This window comes from Sturnira hondurensis, unplaced genomic scaffold (assembly GCF_014824575.4).
Source record: "Sturnira hondurensis isolate 20B ecotype Veracruz unplaced genomic scaffold, ASM1482457v3 Scaffold0005563, whole genome shotgun sequence".
Taxonomy (NCBI): domain Eukaryota; kingdom Metazoa; phylum Chordata; class Mammalia; order Chiroptera; family Phyllostomidae; genus Sturnira; species Sturnira hondurensis.
Genome location: NW_028078194.1, coordinates 4019462 through 4042045, shown reverse-complemented (window position 1 = coordinate 4042045; position 22584 = coordinate 4019462). Strand labels below are relative to the sequence as shown.

Below are 22584 nucleotides of genomic sequence, written 5' to 3'. Positions count from 1 at the left end.
AATAGCATTGAATCCTATTTTTACTAGTCTAGATCAAATTCGTAAGAATTTACCTCACAGATTTAATGCTTCAGCCAAGAATAGTACATTTATTTCCACAAGTAACTTGGCAAGTTCCAAAAAGATTCCTTAGTGACTGTTTAATTAGTTATGGAGCACAGAGGGAGTTAAAGGAAGTATGAATGAAGGCCATGTGGATCTCATTTTGTCTTACAAGTGCTCATAGTGTCTACTGTCTCACAGGGGTTTTAAGAAGTATAATTTTTATAAAGGACTTTAAGTTCCCTGGGGGAAAATTCTGTATTGTTTAAAATGTTGCAAGTTTGTACTATATTTTTTTATCCAGCTTGCATTCAAACATATTTGACTAATCATTGTGTGTGTTAGCTTGAACTCTGTCTTTTAAGTCCACATATTTTGCTTTTCTAAGTGATGTTTTTCCTCCCTTTAAGGTAACAAATATACTCTAGAGACTAGACCAAACCAAGAAGGCATTGATGTCAGACAAGAGCTACTGAAATTCCATTCTACTTATTATTCATCCAACTTAATGGCTATTTGTGTTTTAGGTCGAGGTAAGAATTCTTAAAATTTTTTCATTGAATTGGATAATGACATTTTTCATTTTGGCTTTTTCAAAGTATTTGGAAGAAGGATATAATAAGATACTACTTTTTATCTGCTCAAAGGCTTTTGGAAATGATCTCCTTGTAGAAAAAGAGCTTATGCAATTTTAAATGGAGAACTGAAGGAAATGTAAATTAATCATAGGTGTTCTAGGCATATAAAACAAGGAAAGGAAATGTAAAGGAAAAGAGTGACAGAATTGACCCAATAACAACTCAAAAAACTAGAAATAATATTAAAAGACAGATGGTGATAACCAGGGAAAACTTTGAAGTTTAAAAAACAAAGGTTTGATTTTTTAAAATGTAAATTAACTAATGATAACATATTGTTTCCTTCTCTCAAATTACCATGATTTTGTTTTTGGTTTTGTTGTAATACTCATTGTGGAAGAGAGGTATGTTTTTGTATTGGTGGTGGCGTGTACAATTTATACAGTTGTTCCACACTTTCCGGAGGACGGTTTAACAATATGTATCACCTTTAAAAAGAACATGGGGGCCTCCAGGTGCTTACCACAGGCTGTGTTCTTACACTGACCGGACAGACAGAGGAGGCAGAGTGGACCCCACGCACTCCTCAGCCCCGGCCCTTTGCCTGGTCCGCACTGGGAATGGGAGGACGTGGGAGGAAAAATGTACATTTCTACCTTTACAAGAGCAGTCCAAGGCAGTAATCAGAGTTGTCCTAACAGGTGACGTACAAGGATTTTTGTGTGTGTGTGGCGGGGGGGGGGGGGGTCAATATAATACTTATTAGAGAAAAGAAACAGTCTAAATGTTTAAAATAGGAGATTGGCTAAAATAGTGCTGTTATAGCAAAATAATAGAGCATTTTATAGAAAATAGTATTTCGTCTCTCACTTTCCTACTTTCTGCTTTATTTTTCTTTATAACATTTATTACCACCTGAAATATTAAATATTTGTTTATTGTTGTCTACTCTACCAGGATCTTAGTTACTTGAAACTAGAAACCGTTCTGTTCATTGCTTTGTCCCCGATGCCTTGGGTGGTGCTTGGGGACAAAATAGAAAACAGAGCACTCTATAAAAACACTGTGTGCTATGGGATCCCACTTATGTATGTAAAAAATTCTAATAGACGTAAGTGGGAGACACAAGACAAAGTAGAAAGGCGTGTACCAGAAATTTAATAATGTGGGATAGTAGTTAAGCACACATTCCCTAGAGAGGATGTCCGACAGGCTGTGTTTGAGTTCCAAATGAACTCCTCATTCAGTCGTGTGGCTGTGAGCTAGCAAAGTTACTCCGATTCTCTGCACTTCATTTGTTGCATTTGTAAAGTGGAGGTGGGACCTCATGCCTGTTGTGAGGTTTAATTGAGATAGTGTGGAAAAAGTATTCAATGTAGTGCTGGACACACAGCAAATGCTCCGTGAGTGGTGGCTTCTCATAGCACCCAGTAATCATGTGACTATGGATGGCTTTTGTTTTTCTACGTTTTCTGCTATTAGCAAATGTTACTTTTATAGTTAGAAAATAAATTGCATATGTATATATATTTTTAAATTTGACAGTAGCAGTCAAGATATAAAATGGGTCCAAGAAGAGATTGCTAATAAGAAAAGTGTAATCCTTGTGTGTTTTCTAAGTGGAGGTGGCTCTAGAGTGTTAAATATCGGAATTTAGAGCCTAGTCCTGGGGGTAGATGCTTAAGCTGCGTTTTTGTCTCTGTCATATTGAGAAAAAATGTGATTTCGATGAGCACTTATTGGACGGGTTAATGTAGCAGATGAATCAGACATGAGCGCTGCCCTCAGTGTTCTTGTTTTAGTGGCAGTGACAGAGTAGTGTCCAAAAGAAATGAAATGTTTCCGGTCCCTCGTCGTATACACATCGCTCTCCTAGTGTGACCGACCTCCGTGCTAACGGGCCTGGGAGAGGCGTGCGAACAGTGCAGAGCTGTGAAGAGGAAGCAGGGTCTCTTGGAGGATTGATAGATAATCTGTTCCCCCTTCCAGGAGGAGGGGAGAAGAAGAGTTACCATGTGGAAGGTTCTTTGTTCTCCTCAGGGCCATCCCTCTAGTTGTGTCCACAGTAATTACATGGACACTTGGCATTAGGTACCTCTCAAGGAGAGACACTGGGATGCCAAGTCCTGCTGATGTGAAAGTGGATGAGACCCAGTTCTCTGATCACTGATAGCCCACCGCTTAGTGGTGAAGGCAGACTATACAGCGTTGTGCAGCTGCTCTACCTTTAAAAAACTGTATTGTGACTTTATGCTTTTAGGCTAGAAATACTCAAAAGGCATGCCTGTTAGATAGAACCTTGCTATATAAAAGGCTTTGCCGTCATCATCAGCACTTAGGTCAACAAACCTTTGTTGGCCGCACACCTTGTTTCATGGCGCGTGACCCATCTGTGTCTATGTCAGAGATGTCACTGACATCGCTCACTCCAAATGTGACTGGCCAATTCCCAAATTCACTTGTCATGTAACACGTAGCCACTGGTCTGCGTTTTAGTTGGCTCTGAACATTTTGGAGTCCTTTATACATGTCAAAAAATCAAAGTAAAAATAATGTATGTTTTGTAAATAAACTTCAAATGTTCATGTTTATAGGCTAGGAGAGAATTTCATACATATAAAGGCAGTTCTCAGTGATTAAGTGCTCTCTAAAAAGTTCATGGAAAAGTTCAAAATGGGTCATAGAGTATCAAGGGAAATTTCTTATTTGATCCAAATGCTTCTTGACAGTGACAAGTGATGAATGTTTATACCATTTATAAGTAACCTATTTTTAAGGAGACAGAATCAAGGAGAATGGTTATCTTGTTTATAAAAGGATAACCTTTTTTCACTTTTTCCCTTTTGGACTAATAGTGATGTCTGTACATGGGAAAATTTTTATCTGACACTGAAAGGTTTAAGGTGGAAATCAACTTGTTCTTCCTCTTCCCCTCCTTTGACATCTGTACCTTCCCCGCAAAGATAGTCAGTCACCTGCTTGAATAAAAGAAAGAAAGAAAAAAGAGAGTCACTTATGGTATTTTTTATACTTCTAAAGTAGAATTTTGTTAATATAGTTACCTATATGTATGTTTGCTAAGAAATTAAATGAACCTGGCCAGTGTGGCTCAGTAGGTTGGAGCATTGTCCCGTAACCAAAAGGTTGCATATTTGATTGCTGGTCAGGGCACATGCCTGGTTCATGGGTTCGATCCCTTGTCTAGGTGCATACAGGAGGCAACCAGTCAGTACTTCTCTCTCACATCAATGTTTCTCTCCCTTCCTTTCTCTAAAAGCAATGAAAAAATGTCATTAGGTGAGGATGAAAAAAATTAAATGAGATTCTATCACATGGCATTGTTTTATAGCCTGAAGTTTTCACTTAATAGATCTTTGAGATATTTTTATATTAGCATATGCAGGTCTGTTCCTTGTTAATGACTATTTAAAATTCTAATGTGCAGATATTTCATAGCATCCGCACATTGGTAGAGGTTTAGGTCCGTTCCTGTTTTTGTTGTCATAAGCAGTGCTGCAGAAGTTTTTGCAAGTACAACTCTATAAAAAATACAGATAAATAATAGGATAGGAAGACTTGATTTAAGTGACCACATAATTTTATCAATTATTAAAAGTCTTTGAGTGAGTTTAGCATATCACAGTAAAGAGTAATTTAATGTTAGAACTTGGAAGAGACTTGTGATCATCCCACCCAACCTTCTTTTCCTACAGAATCAGGAGTAGTTAACCAGTTGTCCAGGTAGTCAGTTGACATGGTTGCTTGGTAAAGCTGGGGTTAGGATCCAGGTCTCCTGGATTGATCCCCAGCCACCCAGCATCCTTTTCACGTTTTGTACTATTTCCTCATAAAAGCAATCACTTGCAAACTCTTAACATTTGACTTTTAACAATGGCTGTAGACTGTGTCAGTTTATAAAGTGAATATCCCATCTGTCAGCTGATGGTTTAGTATGGGAAACATAGATAAAGTAGTCAGTTTCCAGATATGTGAGGTATAATCATTATTAATATTATTTAACAGATTTAGAAATTACATAGGCACTGGTAAAACTTAACTGAGTGCTTCAATTTTATCTGGAGCAGGGTTTCTGTTTTTTCTTTAATTCTATGTTTTCATTTTAATAGTCCTATTGTTTTTAGGAGATCCTAAGTTTCCTCACCCCCACCCCAGCTTACTGAGATGGAACTGACATACAACACGTGCAAGTTTAAGGTGTATGATGTGATTTTATATATGTATATATATGATCCTAAAGTCTTAAACACTACTTGTCATGTGTTATGATTAGATTAAAGTCTATTTTCCTTTCTCTTTTCTTGTAGAATCTTTAGATGAGTTGACTAATCTGGTGGTAAAGTTATTTTCTGAAGTAGAGAACAAAAATGTGCCATTGCCAGAATTCCCTGAGCACCCTTTCCAAGAGGAACATCTTAAAGTAAGTGCGTGTGTTTCTGGTTTTGTTGTGTTTTTGAATTCATGGACTTGTATGAGTGGGGACGCCCCAAAATTGAACTTATAAAAAATTGTGTATTTATCTTACATGTGTAAACTTCAGTTACCTTCAGAGTACTCTCCATTTGATGCAATACACCTGTTGAGACGTTTTTCCCACTGCTGATAACAGTTTTTGAACTCCTCAATTTTGATGCCTTGTAGTTGCTTCTGCCATTATTTGTTTCCCTTTGAGGACTTTTTTCATCCAGGGAAACAAAAAAATAAGTCTCTCAGGGTGAGATTGGGGAATAGGGAGGGTGGGGCTCAGGGGCCATGCTGGTTTGGGTCCAGAACTGCTGCACACTCAGTGCAGTGTGGGCAGGTGCACTTGTAAGCCACCCAGCATGAATGGGCAAATGCGCTGAAACAACCTTCAGAAAAATTCACTGAAGCTGAACGCAGCCTCTCACAACAATGCCGCTGATACACTGATACAGATGGGTTCCTAAAAGTGTCCCAGCAGGGGGAAGCCTGTACCACAAGGGGCCCTCCTCCAGAAGATAATCCTGAGTATTTCTGGGTCCCTCTCCAATATACCTAGTTTACCAAAGAGTACATGGAAATTTTTGGAGGTTTCATTATTTATATAGTTTCTAATATTTATCTGAAAAAGCAAATCAATTTCATATTATTAGGGATATGTATCACCAAAAAGATATCAATATAATCGGATCTTTGCACAGTAAAGGTAGTTTTGATAGCTATAACCTTGGTGGACTGTAAAAGCTAGAATCTAGTGCCAGAAGGAAGCATCTGGAAGGATTAAGCTACGTGGTCTGGGGGACAAAACATGAGCTTTCTACCAACTCTAATAACATCCCACCAAAAAAGAAGCCAGGTGGCTATTTCTTTATGGTCAGTGTGATTTTCTTCGGCAATAGAGTCCCTCTTGAATTTGGAATTCTTCCATGAAAATAAGTATTCTTTATAGTTTATAAATATTTTATTCAGTAGGAGTTGTATACAGCTAATCTTTTGTGATTTGTTTTTTTTCCCCTCCAGAAAATATATAAAATAGTACCTATTAAAGATATTAGGAATCTTTACGTGACATTTCCCATACCTGACCTTCAGAAATACTACAAATCAAACCCCGGTCATTATCTTGGTCATCTCATTGGACATGAAGGTCCTGGAAGTCTGTTATCAGAACTTAAATCAAAGGGTAAGTCACTAGGGCGGCAGCTTCTGAGTATAGTACCACACGGTATCTTTTTACTCTGGCTCTCATTTTCTCTTAAATAGTTCTTTCCTGGGAAAGAACATTTTTGAATTAGAGTTTGTTTGGGGATTATGGGAGAGAGAGAGGTGGTGGTTGTTAAGTGTGCTTAGTTTTTTGCTTTGGGCTTTTTTTTTTTTTTTTTTAGAGAAAGAGAGGGAGAGAAATATCGATATGTGGTTGCCTCTTACATGCCCAGTACTGGGGACCTGGCCAGCAATCTAGGCATGTGCCCTGACTGGGAACTGAACTTACAACCATTTGATTCACAGTCTGGCGCTTAATCCACTGAGCCATGCCAGCCAGGGCTTTGCTTTGGATTTTTAAAAAAATTTTCATAAGTTATTTTACCCTTCAGCATTGAGCAGTAAAGGTTAGGCATTTCATAAGATATTTTGGTACTTTTTAAAAATGTATCAAGAGGTTGAAAAGTATAAACTCACATTGGATATTTTTTCCCATTTCTGTGAAATGTCAGTACCCATTATTTATTTGCCTGCTCATAACCTTCACAACAGAGGATGTAGTAGGATCCAGTCAGTTAATGATTTCCAAGGCCCCTCTCAGTTCAGCCTTTGCTTTACATAAAACACTTACATGTAGTATTCTACTCTTGCCTTGGGAGCTGACTTGAGGAGTCCTAAAAAAAGCTTCCAACCCCGCAAAAACCCCTTGAGTCTTCCGCAGTATCTGAAATGGCTTTTATGGACTTTTTCTGTGTGTGTTTTTTTCCCCCAGTCTTTTCTGCAAGAGGTCCATTCTAATCTTTTGGGAACATACAATATGAAAATTTTTTTAAAAATTCCCTGTCCTAAAAGAGGCCATACCTGCAATCATGTTATTTCTGTTGAATGTTATAGGCTGGGTAAATACTCTCGTTGGTGGGCAGAAGGAAGGAGCCCGAGGTTTCATGTTTTTTATCATTAATGTGGATTTGACCGAGGAAGGATTATGTAAGTATTGACTTTTTTTGTTTTTGAATGAAAACTGACTTAGTATGATTTACTTTTTTTAACTCCTTTATGCTGTGAATCTGTTTTATGTTGTAAAGCTATAAAATGTGTACACTTTCTCCACTGTATTTTCCATTTGTGATGTGCCCTTTGTTTCATGGATGATTTTCCCACCTAACATCTGAGCATTGTGTTGCACTTGTACATGTACGCTTGGCTCACACACTACTCCCGAGCCCATTCCGTCGCATCCTGGAACCTGGACGGCCTTGTGTTCAGGACCCTAAATCCAGTCTCAGGGAGGGAGAACTTCGGGTCGTAGAGGGGGCCATCTTCCATTTACCCGGCTTTACCTTAGGAGGGAGTTCACTGCTTTAAAGAATTTGAGGGCTGGATGGTTTTTAAGTATGCCCCTTTTTTCCAGTACATGTTGAAGATATAATTTTGCACATGTTTGAATACATTCAGAAGTTACGCGCAGAAGGACCTCAAGAATGGGTTTTCCAAGAGTGCAAGGTACTTTTGTTTCACCAAAATTCTTCTTAAGGAAAATTTTCAGAACATGTATATGAGTATGTGAATTAATTTAAATTTAGGGCCCTGTGAAACTTTTGAAGTATTTTTTTCCTAATCTAAATAAAACTTTATAATGCATAGTAGCTTTAGTGGAGGCTTAGTTGGACTCGTCTGATTGGCTGCCTGGGGCCCAACTAAGGGTGAAGGCATCATATAACCTTTGTCAGGAGGGAAAAGGGAAGGAATTGGGTTGCTTTTCTGTCCCTCAGAAGAATGCCAGCAGTTTATTGAGCTGGTATCTGGGTTTATTTTACTCTGTTTGAAGCTGCATGAGCTCTTTCATTTTCAGATCTGACCATGAAAATCTGCAGCAAACTTCAAATAAATAGTGAATTACCTCATATATGATTGTGGTCTTAATGATTGTGGTCTTAAGAGTGATTTTATTGTATATATGGATGGAAAAGCCTAGCTATCTCCTTTTCTTTCTTCTTTCCCCCCTCCCTCCCTCCCTCCTTTCCTCCCTCCCTCCCTCCCTCCCTCCCTCTCTCCCTCCCTCCTTCCTTTCTTCATAAGAAAAAACATTATTTGTCTTCTAAATTTTTAAAGGCTTCTTTTTAAAGGGCTTTGAAAGATATGTATTTTATATTTAAGGCCTATCAATATTCTGAAATGTGTTTAAGGGACAGAGACATCTTGTTTATCTTGGTAAAAGTTTCGAGGTATAATCTCTGTGGAGTTCAGGACAGGAGTGCTAATCTGGGTGCACTTCTCAGAATGGGTCAGAAAAATGACCATCTATGCAACTAACTCTTGGATCTCATGAGGTTCTTGCACACAGTTTTCCCAATTACTTGTTATTTTTATTCATGCTCTATACATTTTTAAATCAAGCATAGTCATTTTTTCCTGAAAGTGTAATGAAGTTAAGTATAGAGTAGAAAATCTGTAGTGCAAACCAATCACACACACAGTCGGTATTTGTAAATAATAGTTGACTTGGGTCTAATTGGATTAACTTTTCATTTTAGGACTTGAATGCTGTTGCTTTTAGGTTTAAAGATAAAGAGAGGCCACGGGGCTACACCTCTAAGATCGCAGGGATATTGCATGTAAGTGCAGTTATTTTACTGTATGTGTTGGTGTGTAGAGTGTTTCGGTGATCCTGCATGTATTACTTTCAATACTACACAACTGATAGAAATTGAAGCTGCAGTATAAAATTTTAGACTTTGTAGCAACCTGGCAAACTTTGATGTCAAGACATGCTTAATCTTAATTTTCATCATCTGTAATATTTTTCATTGCATAGGCATTTTACTTACTGGCTTTAAATAGTTTTCAATTCTACGATCTGTTAATAGCTGATTACGGGAAAGCTATAGATCATGTAGTCACTTTTCTTCATTTCCATTCCTACCACTCCAGTCTGAACTACCATCAGTCTCTTCCCTGGGTTCCCTGGGTTCTTCCTGTCCCCACTTAGTTTATGTTTCCAGCCTTAGTGATCTTTTGAAAACCAGAATTAGATTGTTTTGCTCCTCTGTGTCAAGTCCTTCAGTAGTTTCCCATCAAAGTTGGAATAAAGTACACAATTTTACCTTGACATTCAAGGTGATCTGGCCCCAGCCTGTCTCTCTGACCGTATTCCATATCCCCCCAACTACTCCTCCCATTCCCATTTAATTCCGGTGATACTCTTTGCCTTATCTTCAAGCACTAAGTTCATTCCTCCACTCAGGGCCCTTATATTTGACGTCTTCTCTACCTGGTACACTCTCTAACCTTTGCATGGCTATGTGAGGGAAGACCCTTATGCTTTGGGTCCTTGCTCACGTGTCTCCTCCTCTCAGAGACCTCTGACCTCCCCATCACACCCCTGCCCCTTTTTAATTTTCTTCATAGCACCTATACATACAATGACAGTATTTATTTATTGTCTCCCTCCTTCCCAATTACAGTATAGCTCCTTTGAGAACAGGGACAGCATCTGTCTCATCTATTGCTGCTGCTGTACCCACAGCAGCCCCTAGAACACTGGTACAGAGTGGGTGTTCATTAAATACTTGTTGAATGAGTGGGTCAGTCTGTCTCGGTATATTGGAAGATGTTCTTACTAAAAAACATCTTGTACCTTATTTTTCCTCATTAGCCAAAAATATAAGCCATTTTCCCCCACAACAACTTCATAAATGTTTATCTGATTATGTTCATAGAAATTTGAGAAGTTTGGTTCATAAAAATGTATTTACTTTATAGTAAGAATCCTACGGATGTCAGCATTTAACCATCAAATTTTCTTCATTAACAATTACTCAGTTTTTAGGCAGAAATACTACATTTTTACCTGGAAAAAATGTGATTTTGCTCTCTATAATATAAGTGTATTGGGAGATTAAATATAAGAGCATTCCATAATATAAAACTGCTTAAAAGTGTGGTAGGAAAGAGAAAAAAATTGAGAAAATTTTCTAGTGGATTAAAATTGAATTGAAGGAAAGAGAGGGGTATAAAATAATGGATTTCATGTATTAGAGATTTGATTGCTTTTTAATAAGTTAGCCTTATACATTTGTTTATTTACTTATTTATTTACAGTATTATCCCCTAGAAGAAGTGCTCACAGCTGAATATTTACTGGAAGAATTTAGACCTGATTTAATAGAGATGGTTCTTGATAAACTCAGACCAGAAAATGTCCGGTGAGTCACTCAGCAGATTTTACAGTTACATACTAATTTTTCAGTAATGTTCAGAACTGGAAAACTTGAAGTTGTGAATAAAATGCTTTAAAAATTTTTATCAAGCATGATTACAAAGTAGAGGGACTAGTGTGATGTACCAATACCAAACCTCAACAGTCAGTACATGGCTTTGTTATCGTTACCCACCCATCTTCATTTATCCTCCCTCCACTGGAAGTATTTTGAGGCAATATCTCTGAAATGTGAAGACTCTATCATGAATAAAATGTGATAATAGATTGCCTTAACCTGGCTTTACCCTAACTCAAATGCCCAAGGTTTCATCTCACCTCCCGGTTTTATGAGCAAGTGAGGACACTGTATTTTTTCTAGTGGAAGTAAGGATTGCGACCTCAGAGTTCTTCTGACCAACCCATGGGCAACCAGGAGGTGCAAAGTCGGAGACGCTCTTACAGTGACGGAGATGTGGCTGTTACCGGAGGGTCAGCCCCAAAGAGAGTATGAGCTACCGCGTGATGTTTCTGCCTTAAAATGGAATCTCCTCTGTATTTTTCTCAAGTCAAATAATAGAAGGAATACATTTGATCACTTATTTTGCATTTTTAATTTTTCTCCTTTGTCAAGGGCATATCTCCAAAATTCTCCTGAGAATATGACAATTGAGTAAATTTGCTTTTGACACAATCATTTTATGAATAAAATCAACCATCTGGTAGAACTTTTTGAAGGAAAAAAATCCTTCTAACAGAACTATTCTATCAAAGTCTTTTTTCCTAGTTACCTTTGTTCAAACTTTTCCAGGCATATACTAGCAACAAACAATGGGAAAATTAAATTTTTAAAAAGTGACATAGAACTATAATATATAGACACATTGTACCAATACCAGTTTCCTCACTCTGATACTGCACCATAATTAAGAAGATGTGACCATTGAGAGAAACTGGATGAAGAGTACACAGGACTCTTTGTACTATTTTTGTAACATCCTACAAATTTACAATTATTTCTAAATAGAAATATTTTTAAAATTAAAACAATTATTTACAATTAGCAACAAAATCATAAAATACTTAGGAATGACTTTAACCTCTACACAAAAAATATATACAAAGGTGCCGAGAGAAACTAAAGACCTTGTGCAAAGAGTCAGAAGCTTGATATTGTTAAGATTTCATTTCTCTCTAATCTGATTCATAGACTCAGTTTAATCACAATTAGAATCTTAGTAGGCTTTTTTTTCTTGCAGAAGTTGGTAGGCTGATTCCAGAATTCATATGGATATACAAAGGACCTAGATTAGCCAGACCATTCTTGCACCCGCACAAAAAAATTAGAGGACTTAAATTTGAAGACTTAATATTTATAAAGCTACAGTAATTAAGACATTGTAGTATTGTCATAAAGATAGACAAAGAAATCATTATTAATAGAACAGTGTCCAGAAGTAGGCCCACACATATATGGTCAATTGATTTCTTTTTTTATTGTGGTAAAAAACATACAATACAAAATTAACCATCTTAATCATGTTTAAGTGTATGATTCAGTAATGATAAGTACATTTGTATTGTTGTGAAACAGATCTCCAGAACTTTTTCATCTTGCAGAACTAAAAATATACCCATTAAACAACTTTTTCCCCTCCTTCTATCCCCAGTTATCACCATTCTACTTTGTTTCTACTTTGTTAGATACCTATTATAAGTAGAATAATACGTGTTTTAATTTCACTTAACATAATGTTAAGATTTCCTTCCTTTTTAATGCTGCATAATATTCCATTGTGTATATATATCACATTTTATTTATCCATTCATCACTAGTCAATTTATTTTTCAGCAGAGGCACCAAGATAATTAAGTTGGGAAAGGAAAGTCTTCTCAACAAATGGTACTTTTCCATTATCCATCATCCATACAGAAAAAGTGAAACTTGACCTTTTCCTTATACCATTCACAAAAATTAATTTGAAATAGATTATAGACCTTAGTATAAATGCTAAAACTGTATACTTCTAGGAGAAAACAAAAGAAAGTACCTTTAAAACCTTGAGATAGGCAAAGATTTTTTAGAACATAAAAAGCAGTAACCATTAAATAAAAAAACATTGATAAATTAGACTTCATCGAGATAAAAACTTCTGCTCACAGAGTGATTTATGCATTTGCTTACATGATTAAAATATATTGAAGAAAAATACTCAGAATACGTACTAAATCATTTCAGTCAAGAAAAACAGTGTAGCTATACATTCTTCAAAAAAAAATCAAACTAAGTCCTCCTGAATTTTGTAACCGAACTTTTCAAAACAAAACCTATTATCAGCACAAGGAGAAAGAGCTTCAAACTTCATAATAGAACTTACCAGACAGTTGTAAAGGTTCCTGTTAGTGACATTTATGTGTGGTTTTGCCACCTACTAGTCATGAGATCTTAGATAGATCACTTTTCTCATCAACCTCCTTCGTGTTTATCGAGTAACTAATGTGAAGCCTCAGAGTTCATCACCCTGTAGAGGAGTCACGTGAAAAGTTAACTTTATATAATGTCATGAACACTGGTTCCCATTTAATTTCCTTGAAACCTGCCCATCTGCAAAATAGCAATAGTATATCTTTCTATCTGATGCAAAATAATTCAGCAAAGTTGAAAAGTATTATACAAATACAAGATAGTGCTGTCAAGATTATATGACAAGGATGTGCTTTTTTTGCAAGAAAAATTACTTAAATTATGTTCATATAGCCCTGGGCAGTGTGGATCAGTTGGAGCATCATCCCACACACCAAAAGGTGGGGGGTTCATTCCAAGGGGGGGGGTCAGTCCCTGTTTCAGGTGTGTGTAAGAGATAACCAGTCGATGTTTCTCTCCCTTTCTCTCAAAAATCAGTAAATACGTTTAATTTTTTAAAATTATGTTCATATAATTCTTGCTGCCCTGCAGCCAATAACTTGACCCAGCAATACTTTATAGGAGTGAATTTGCAAGAGCATACATTTTACTTTTGTTTAAATTGCCTCTTTCTAAATTTGATATCATATGCAATTAGAATTGAGAACCTTTCTTCCTCTCTACACTCACATTTAGGGGGGGAAAATGTTCCTTCTACATAGGATTGACCTTGGTGGCTCTGCCAATGGTAACTGCAGCAGGTCAGTGACAGAGTGCATGACGGCCTGGATAACAGTGCTCCCATCAGACTACTCTGCTGATGGGAGCATAGTGATTCCAGCTTTGATAACTAAAACGTGCAGGGGCGAGAAGTGTTCCTGATAATCCTCCACGGGGCAGGCGTTCCACTGGGACAGAGCTTCTTTTGCTCCTCTGTGTGTAATCTTTGTTCCCTAACTTCTCGACATCGTTTCCCCTCTGACTTCCCTCCCTGAACTTTCTTTTTCCTTCTGACTTCTGAGCTGTTTCTACTTTCCCATTAGGGAAGCTTTTTTTTTTTTAAGATTTTTATTTATTTATTTATTTATCTTTAGAGGGGAAGGAGAGAGGGAGAGAAACATCAATGTATGGTTGCCTCTTGTGCGTCCCCTGCTGGTAGTTGGCCTGCAGGGAACCGACCTGCAACCCAGGCATGTGCCCTGACTGGGAATCGAACCGCGATTGTCTGGTTCGCAGGCCCGCGCTCAATCCACTGAGCTATGCCAGCCAGGGCCCCATTAGGGAAGCTTTTAATAAATAAGATAGAGAGGCACTTTTCGGTCTGTCCCCCTCTGTCTTAGCAGCAGGAAGGCTAAGGTGCCTGCGTGTAGTAGACATAGTGGATGGTAGTCTCTGCAGAAAAAACAAACATAAAGCACAAATTTAGAAAGTAATAATAAAAGTGTGTTTTTGGCTTTTGTATCTATGTGTGAGCCAATGGATTTACACTTTTATTAACCCCAGGCCTGAGCTGTTCCTGGGAAGAAGTTTACTTTTTAAGGACTATTTTTCAACTGATGTTGTTTTGTTTTTTTCCCCTAACTACTACTCTTTTAGTCAATAGCATACCCATAAGAACCTTTCCTGGAAGTACTTTTTCCCAATAAAAATGCTAGGCTATAACTGGAGGATACAGAGACTGTGATTGGAGACCTCTATACACACATTGCCTGTTTCAGCTAAGCCTTATTGGATTTTCTGGGTCTTAAAGGCCCAACACATTCTTGGATATTATTTACATTTTCATGCGTGAGGTTCTATAACTTTGTATATACAACATGAATTTACAGATTCTTTAAAAAATTTTTAAATATTGATTTTACAGAAAGAGAAATACCGATTTTATTGTTCCACTTATTTGTGCACTCATTGGTTTCTTCTTGTATGTGCCCTGACCTTGGTGTATTGGGATGATGCTCCAACCAAGTGAGCTACCCAACCACAGCATAAAGGTTTTTTTCTTTTTGCTTTTTCCCCTCTGTCTCTAGGGTTGCAATAGTTTCCAAATCTTTTGAAGGACAAACTGATCGCACAGAAGAATGGTATGGAACCCACTACAAACAAGAAGCTATAGCAGATGAAGTCATTAAGGTAAGATTAACTCAACTGTGAGAAGTCTTTGTGTGAAGGGCACACACCAACATGAACTCCCTAGGTCAACCAGCTCATGGCCCGGGGTGTGGACAGTGACAGCCCGGTGCCATCTGTACCATCCTGCGAGGAGTAAAGAGGGAGATGGAGAGCTGGACCTCAGGTTTGGCCTGAAGAAATGGCAGTATGGCCGCCTCCTTCTGTGTCTGTCAGACCAGCAGGGCTGTCAGGCAAACTTCCAGCTTCAATGCAGTCAGAGATCATTGAAATCCAAAGTACACAGAGAAGCAAAGACACCAAGACAGACGGGCAGGAAGAGATGGGAGTTGGAAGCATGAAAAACAGATGCAAGGGCTCCAGAGAGTTCATGATCTTGCTGGGNTCAGCTCACAGCCCGGGGTGTGGACAGTGACGGCCCGGTGCTGTCTGTACCATCCTGCGAGGAGTAAAGAGGGAGATGGAGAGCTGGACCTCAGGTTTGGCCTGAAGAAATGGCAGTATGGCCACCTCCTTCTGTGTCTGTCAGACCAGCAGGGCTGTCAGGCAAACTTCCAGCTTCAATGCAGTCAGAGATCATTGAAATCCAAAGTACACAGAGAAGCAAAGACACCAAGACAGACGGGCAGGAAGAGATGGGAGTTGGAAGCATGAAAAACAGATGCAAGGGCTCCAGAGAGTTCATGATCTTGCTGGGAATACAGGCAGGGAACAGTCTTGAGGAGGTGCTGTGTGTTATGCCTCATGTTGCATCATTGATCTTTTTGTCAACATAGGGAGGAGGATTGGCTTTTCACAACAGGGATATTTAGGTAGTGTATTGTCCCATTCAACAGTAGGCAAGATTCTGTTTGGGAGTCCTATCTACTTGTCTAGTTACGTTTTCTTTTACAGTTCTCATTGTGTAGCGCTAAGATTGTGTCCTTTATTCATGGGACATTTCTTAAACGTACCTGAGTAATGATGATACAGAAAAAAGAAGAAAAGTTTAAAAAAGAAAATCATTACTGGCACTTCTGACATATCCACAGCATAGAAGGAGTTCACTGGAGCCCAACTTGCTAAACTGTGAGGAAAACTGATATCCCATGAGTTAGTGCTAGGTCTGAACTAATCCTAAAACAAGAGAGAACCCCTATTTGCCAAATTCAGACCAGGACAGCTCTGCCCTGCATGGGAGTTTTCTAAAAAACAAATTTATCTGGGAGCTTAGCAGTGAAATTACTAAGTGCTTACCGGTTGCTGCTGTTCAGCCATTCCTAAAGACTTAAGTTGCCACTTACAAACAGTATGGCCAACATCCCCATGACCCCAGTGCCAAAAGACACAAATGCAGGGACCAGAATAGAATTGCTGAAGCTCACAGGCCCTGCCACATCATCTGGAGACCAAATCATCGAACCCAGAATTACTGGCAGTCGGTTGCTTTTTATTTCTTTTTTGAGTAATGAAAAGCCTTATAAATTAGAGTTCAGCGATCGATGGCTTCAGATCTGTCCCACTTAGCTTTTGGCACCAGCCCGTGGAAGAGATCCAACCCGCAGGTAGTATCAGTCCTGTCCCACAATCCAGACTTAAATCTTAAGTTTGTCCTTAACCTTGTGCTTGAATTCCTGCTCCACTTGAAAGTTCACATGGTCATCCGTGACAGGTGTGGGCCTGGTATTAAGAAGTACTGAAGTGAAAGAAGCCCCATTTAGCCTTGTTTTCAGATCACACATGCAAGTAACTTAGAGTAGCTAAAATTTTAACTCTTATATAAATGACCTATTACCACCCAGCCAGTATGGCTCAGTTGGTTGGAGCATCATCTCATAAACCAAAAAGGCCATGGTTTTGATCCTCAATCAGGGCACATGCCTAGGTTGTGGGTTCTATCCTTGGTTAGGGTGCCTCCAAGAGGCAACTGATCAGTGTTTATCTCTTACATCCATGTTTCCCTTTCTTTCTCCCTCCCTTCCCTTCTCTCTAAAATCAATAAGCATGTCCTCAGGTAAGGATAAAAAATAAATGACCTATTTCCTAGCCATTGCAGGAAATAGTCCTGTACATATTATTCCTTATTTTTTAATGAACTGAAGCAAACATGATCTTCATACAGACCAATCAGCCTCTCAGTGTTCCACAATCTCAGATTATTTCTTTTTTTAAAATTTTTTATTTATTTTCAGAGAGAGGGGAAGGGAAGGAGAGAGGGAGAGAAATACCAATGTGTGGTTGCCTGTCATGTGTCCCCCACTGGGAACTGGCCTGCAACCCAGGCATGTGCCCTGACTGGGAGTCGAACCAAGATCGTGTGGTTTGCAGGCCTGTGCTCAATCCACTGAGCTACACCAGCCAGGGCTCAGATTATTTCTTAACCCTATTTGGTCATTTTGGAGATGTGGAAAGAGGAAGAGAGGTCAGTGTAAAACCTTGGTTAGTACTTGAGAGTCCAACTCAAGTTTTATAAAAAGTCATCAATAGATCTTAGGAGTAGCTTCTTTATTTTTGATGGAAAAGAATGCTACGTGACATCTATCCCCTTAATATTTGCCTGGATATTAAGTGAAATGACTGTTTTTAAACTCTTATGTTTTCATCATCCATCCAGAAATGGCAAAATGCTGAACTGAATGGGAAATTTAAACTTCCAATGAAGAATGAGTTTATTCCTACGAATTTTGAGATTTTACCATTAGAAAAAGAAGCAACACCATGTCCTTCTCTTATCAAGGTAACACGTTAGATTCAGTGATTTTAAATTCAGGGGACAGACCTATTACATGGAAGGGACTTAGAGAGACGACTTCTTGCATTTGGTACTTTGTTGATTTGGGGGGCTCACATCCAAAGAGACAACAGAAAAAGTGCAGAAAGAACACTATAAGAAACACAAAAAGATTCAAAATGTTAAAGCAAACAAAACTACTAGACAGAATCTAGGGAATTGTTCTCTCTGCAGGGAAAAAAGTAAGTCTAGACTATAACAAGTCTATTGAAAGTGCCTTCCTTTTCGTATTCACCGAAGACCCAGTAAGGAAGTAGATTTCATGCTGCATCGTGAAAGTTGGAGATAAGAATCTACAGCCTGGAAGAGAGCGTCCGCATCCAAGGGGCGCTGTTGTGTTTCCCTGCCTTGGAAGAGAGCTCTCTTTTGGACAGAGTAGTGCGGACCCAGATAGGAAGGATGTTTGACCTGTGGGTTTTCTTTTTCTTTTTCAGAATGTTATTGTCATGTCATTCATACCTTGAGTAAAAATTGTATAGAAAAAAGATCAAATTATTCTAGCACATTTTTCCCCCAAACTAACTTTTTCTAAATTCACCACCATCAACACTCATTTTTCTTAATTTTCATTTTCTTGAAATGACCTAGCATTCAATTAACTCAGTGAGATAAGAATTAGTATTTAGGAATATGAAATTGAGTTTATCTGAAGCAATTACATAGTTATTAAGACAACCATTTTTCTTTAGAAATGACATTTTAATGAGTTATATAGGTTAGGCTACTGAGAGACAAAACTTGTTTATCTCTTAAGTTTTAATTGTTATTTATTTAAATAGGACTTTTCAGAGTAAACTAATGAGAACATTAGACCATTTCGATCTCGTCAGAGTTTCAAGTGAACACCTGAGGCCATTTTTAATCCAGTGCAAGAGAAACAGTCAAGGTGGTGGCTCGTTTGTACATCCCCGGCTGTGTTGCACACGGCTCTGCTGGGTAACACATGACTCCAAAATTTAGCAGCTGGAAATCACAAATGCTTACTTTATTTCATGCAGTTGGGATAAAATTTGGGGGTAGTTCTGGCTGAGGGTCTCTCACGAAGTTATAGTCAAGCTGTTGGCTGCAGCTTCGTCCATCCGAAGGTTCAAATAGAGCCCGAGGGTTCAACTGGAGCTGAAGTGCCGTGGCTTCTGGCAGATCTCATTTTTTCCCCACATGGGCGTCTCCCTAAAGTCGCCTGACATGTCATCTGGCTTCCCCCAAAGTGAGTGATCAGCAGGGAGGCTGCAGTGTCTTACATAACGCCGTCTCAGAGGTGTCATGCCATCACTTCTGTCACATTCTGTTGGTCAGACAGACCAGACCAACTGTGGTTCAGTGTGGGAGAGGACGTCACAAAGGTGTGGGTGGGTTCTAGTAGGCAGGGATCCTTGTGGCCCCCCTCGGAAGCTGGCTGCCACGCCCCACCTAGGGACTCCTGCACTGCCTCCCAGGGTCCTGAACGACAGGGACGGGACAGTCGATATTGGCTTCCCCAGTCTGAATCTTCTTCCACGGTGTCCCCATCTCATTAATCCAAGGGAGATAAAATGGTGATTTCTCTCTGCTGCTGGCATCACCAGTCCCCTCCTTTCACTCCCTGCTTGCTGGCCCTCTGAGTGCGCTTCAAGGCCAGGAGACAGCAGCCTCTCCAGAACTCTTCTCTTGAAGGGTGGTGAACATTTTTGCCGAGTATGCCCATATTTCCATAACCAATTTTTTCCCCATCACAGGATACAGCTATGAGCAAACTCTGGTTCAAACAAGACGACAAGTTTTTCTTGCCGAAGGCTTGTCTCAACTTTGAATTTTTCAGGTAGGTAAAATGAATCAAGCTATAAAGCTTCTTATAAAAATTAATAATTATTTTCTAAAAGGTTTCTTTGGTTCCTTGAGGACCCATGTCTAAAACAAAAGGAGTTAAAGTTACTTAGCCTTTAAGAGTTTGCTTTTCTGAGTTGTGCCCTAGGCAAGAGAAAGCTGCTGCCGCAAAGTCTTATTGTAAGAACCAAGGTTGTCTGTGCTTCCCTCTCCACTGAGGAGTACACCCTTTAGCTGAGATGATTTGGGTGAGTTATTAGGAGGATGACCTTCCTAACCATTAGGATTTTGGAATCTGGAAAGGCTATTGACTCACCCAGAAGTTTCATTAAAGAAAGGTTAAATCATTTGGGCATTTTTGTTGTGGTTTTGGCTTTGTATTCCTGGCACATGTCCTGCAGAAGAATGTGGTGGTAGTTACTAAATGATCTGGAGTCTCTTCCAGCCCATTACTTTTCTGGAGGCAGTAGATATTGCTGTCTCTACTCCTGGCTTGCTTAGAAGCACACCTCAGAGATAGTGCAGGTTGGGTTCCAGGCCACCGCAATAAGACGAGTATCATAATAAAACAAGCCATAATTTTTTTGCTGGTGGAGGGTCTTGCTTTCAGTTTATAAAAAAATCAACATCTGTGAAGCACAATAAAGCAGGGTATGCCTGTATTTTCCCATTTGGTTTCAGAACACCTAGTGAGAGACCATTTGATATTTTTACATATGCTAAACCACCCAGCGTAGTTCTTAGAATTAAAAATGTCTGTCTCCAACCAATCCTCTCTGTGTTGTGTTCTCCCTAGAGGTATATACACTGTTAGCTTTCTTGTAGATTCCTGTGGAAATTTTTTGTGTATGGATATATCCTTTTAGTCTTTACAGAAATAGGATTATATTACGCATTCTGAGTTATAGTTTTTAAAACTCTGTGATCCATATTTAAACATATAGCATCTAATTACAAAATCATGTTTTTCAGCCCTGGCTGGTGTAGCTCAGTGGGTTGAGCGCCGGCCTGCGAACCACATGATCTCGGTTCGATTCCCAGTCAGGGCACATGCGTGGGTTGCAGGCCAGTTCCCGGCAGGGGACGCATGAGAGGCAACCATACATTGATATTTCTCTCTCTCTCTCTCTCTCTCCTTCCTTTCCCCTCTAAGATAAATAAATAAAATCTTTTTAAAAATCATGTTTTTCAAATTGAGAAATGAATCAGAATTTAAGCATTTCAATTGAATCATGTTATCTTTTAAAAGTTGGTGTAGGACCCTTTTCAATTCACCGGCATGGCTGCCATAGACACAGCATTTTAGGACATTTCCCGGAGCTGCATTCTGAACTCGTGCCACAGGGCTGTGAGCTCCCAGACCTGGCTTGTTCCGGCTTTTCCCTCCCACCTAAGAAAGGTGCACAGTGGGTGCATGTAGGCTGAGCCCTTTCCTGGACTCTTTTCTTTTGACGAGTTTGCTTTTCTGAGTTGTGCCCTAAATTTCTGAGCTGCGGTTTGCCTAAAAAAGGACATCTGTCGCCATGTGTAATACTTTAAAAAATTCATTGAGACTTCCGCCAAGGTGGAGGCATAGGTGGAAACACTGTGCCTTCTCCCACAACCAAGTTTGAATACAACAAAGGTTTGGAGAACAAAGACACAGCCAAAGAACCGAAAATTGAATTATACGGAAGTCCGACAACAACAACAATGAACCGTTCAACTGGGACGGTAAGAGGGGTGGAGCCAGTAGCGGAGCAGGGTCGGGCAGGAAAGATCCCCAGACCTAGGTGAGCAAGTAGCCTGGAACCAGTCAGGGTGTGGGGCAGACTGACCGCAGTTGCACATTCGTGCACAGTGGGACGGACCACACAGGCCCCAGGGGGCGAACCCAGTGGTGGAGGGCTGATGGCCGTGGTACACTCGCGTGCAGTGGGATGAAACTCGCGGACCCCGGCGATGGTGGCAGCTCTGGCACCTGTGGGGGCCACGGCGGGAGGCGGCAGACAGGACGCCATTGCTCGTCTTTGACCCCACCCCCACATACAACATCACAACCCAGCGACTTAGTTGCCCTGCCCTGGTGAAAACCTAGGGCTCCGTTCCTGCGACTTAACAGGCACGAACAGCCCAAAAGATGGCGCCAGAAGAACTCAAAGTCCCAAGCCGATAACTCTAAGCGACCAACAGATTGCCAGCCTCTCAGAAGCCCAATTTAAGACACTATTTATCAGGATGCTCACAGAACTGGTTGATTATAGTCACAAATTAGAGGAACATATTAAGGCTAAACTAATTGAAATGAAGGGAGATGCACAGGAAACCAATAGTTATGGAAAGGAAACTGGGACTCAAATCAATGGAGTGGACCAGAAGGAAGAACAAAACATCCCACCAGAAAGGAATGAAGAAATGAGAATTCAAAAAAATGAGGAGAGGCTTAGGAACCTCCAGGACATCTTTAAACGTTCCAACATCCGGATTATAGGGGTACCAGAAGGGGGAAAGAAACAGCCATGAGTGGAAAACTTATTTGAACAAATGATAAAGGAGAACTTCCCCAGTCTGGCAAAGGAAATAGACTTCCAGGAAATCCAGGAAGCTCAGAGAGTCCCAGAGAAGTTGGGCCCAAGAAGGAACACACCAAAGCACATCATAATTACATTAGCCAAGACTAAAATGACGGAGAGAATCCTAGAAGCATCAAGAGATAAGGGGACAGTCACCGACAAAGGAGTACCCATCAGACTGTCTGTCAGCAGATTTCTCAAAAGAGACCTTACAGGCAAGAAGGGGCTGGAAAGAAGTATTCCAAGTCATGAAATCCAAAGACCTACAGCCAAGATTGCTTTATCCAGCAAAACTTTCATTTAGAATGGAAGGACAGATAAAGTGCTTCTCAGATAAGGTCAAGTTCAAGGAGTTCATCATCACCAAGCCCTTATTATATGAAATGCTAAAGGGACTTATATAAGAAAAAGAAGATGAAAAATATTAA

General features: G+C 39.5%; 1 protein-coding gene and 1 non-coding gene across 5 annotated transcripts in view; both read left to right on the top strand.

Annotated features, from left to right (window-relative positions):
* Nucleotides 1-22584, top strand: part of IDE (insulin degrading enzyme) — a 96216-nt gene that overhangs the window by 51811 nt on the left and 21821 nt on the right. For all 4 annotated transcript variants that reach the window (XM_037047358.1, XM_037047357.1, XM_037047361.1 and 1 more), the window contains exons 5-14: nt 453-575; nt 4946-5058; nt 6120-6282; nt 7197-7289; nt 7714-7805; nt 8837-8917; nt 10404-10507; nt 14932-15034; nt 17625-17747; nt 19517-19599. In XM_037047358.1, the coding sequence (XP_036903253.1) occupies nt 453-575; nt 4946-5058; nt 6120-6282; nt 7197-7289; nt 7714-7805; nt 8837-8917; nt 10404-10507; nt 14932-15034; nt 17625-17747; nt 19517-19599 (1078 nt within the window). The remainder of the gene's footprint in view (nt 1-452; nt 576-4945; nt 5059-6119; nt 6283-7196; nt 7290-7713; nt 7806-8836; nt 8918-10403; nt 10508-14931; nt 15035-17624; nt 17748-19516; nt 19600-22584) is intronic.
* LOC118988042 (small nucleolar RNA SNORA51) lies at nt 1127-1254 on the top strand. The gene has a single exon (XR_005066704.1). It is a non-coding gene; the product is annotated as a small nucleolar RNA SNORA51 (small nucleolar RNA).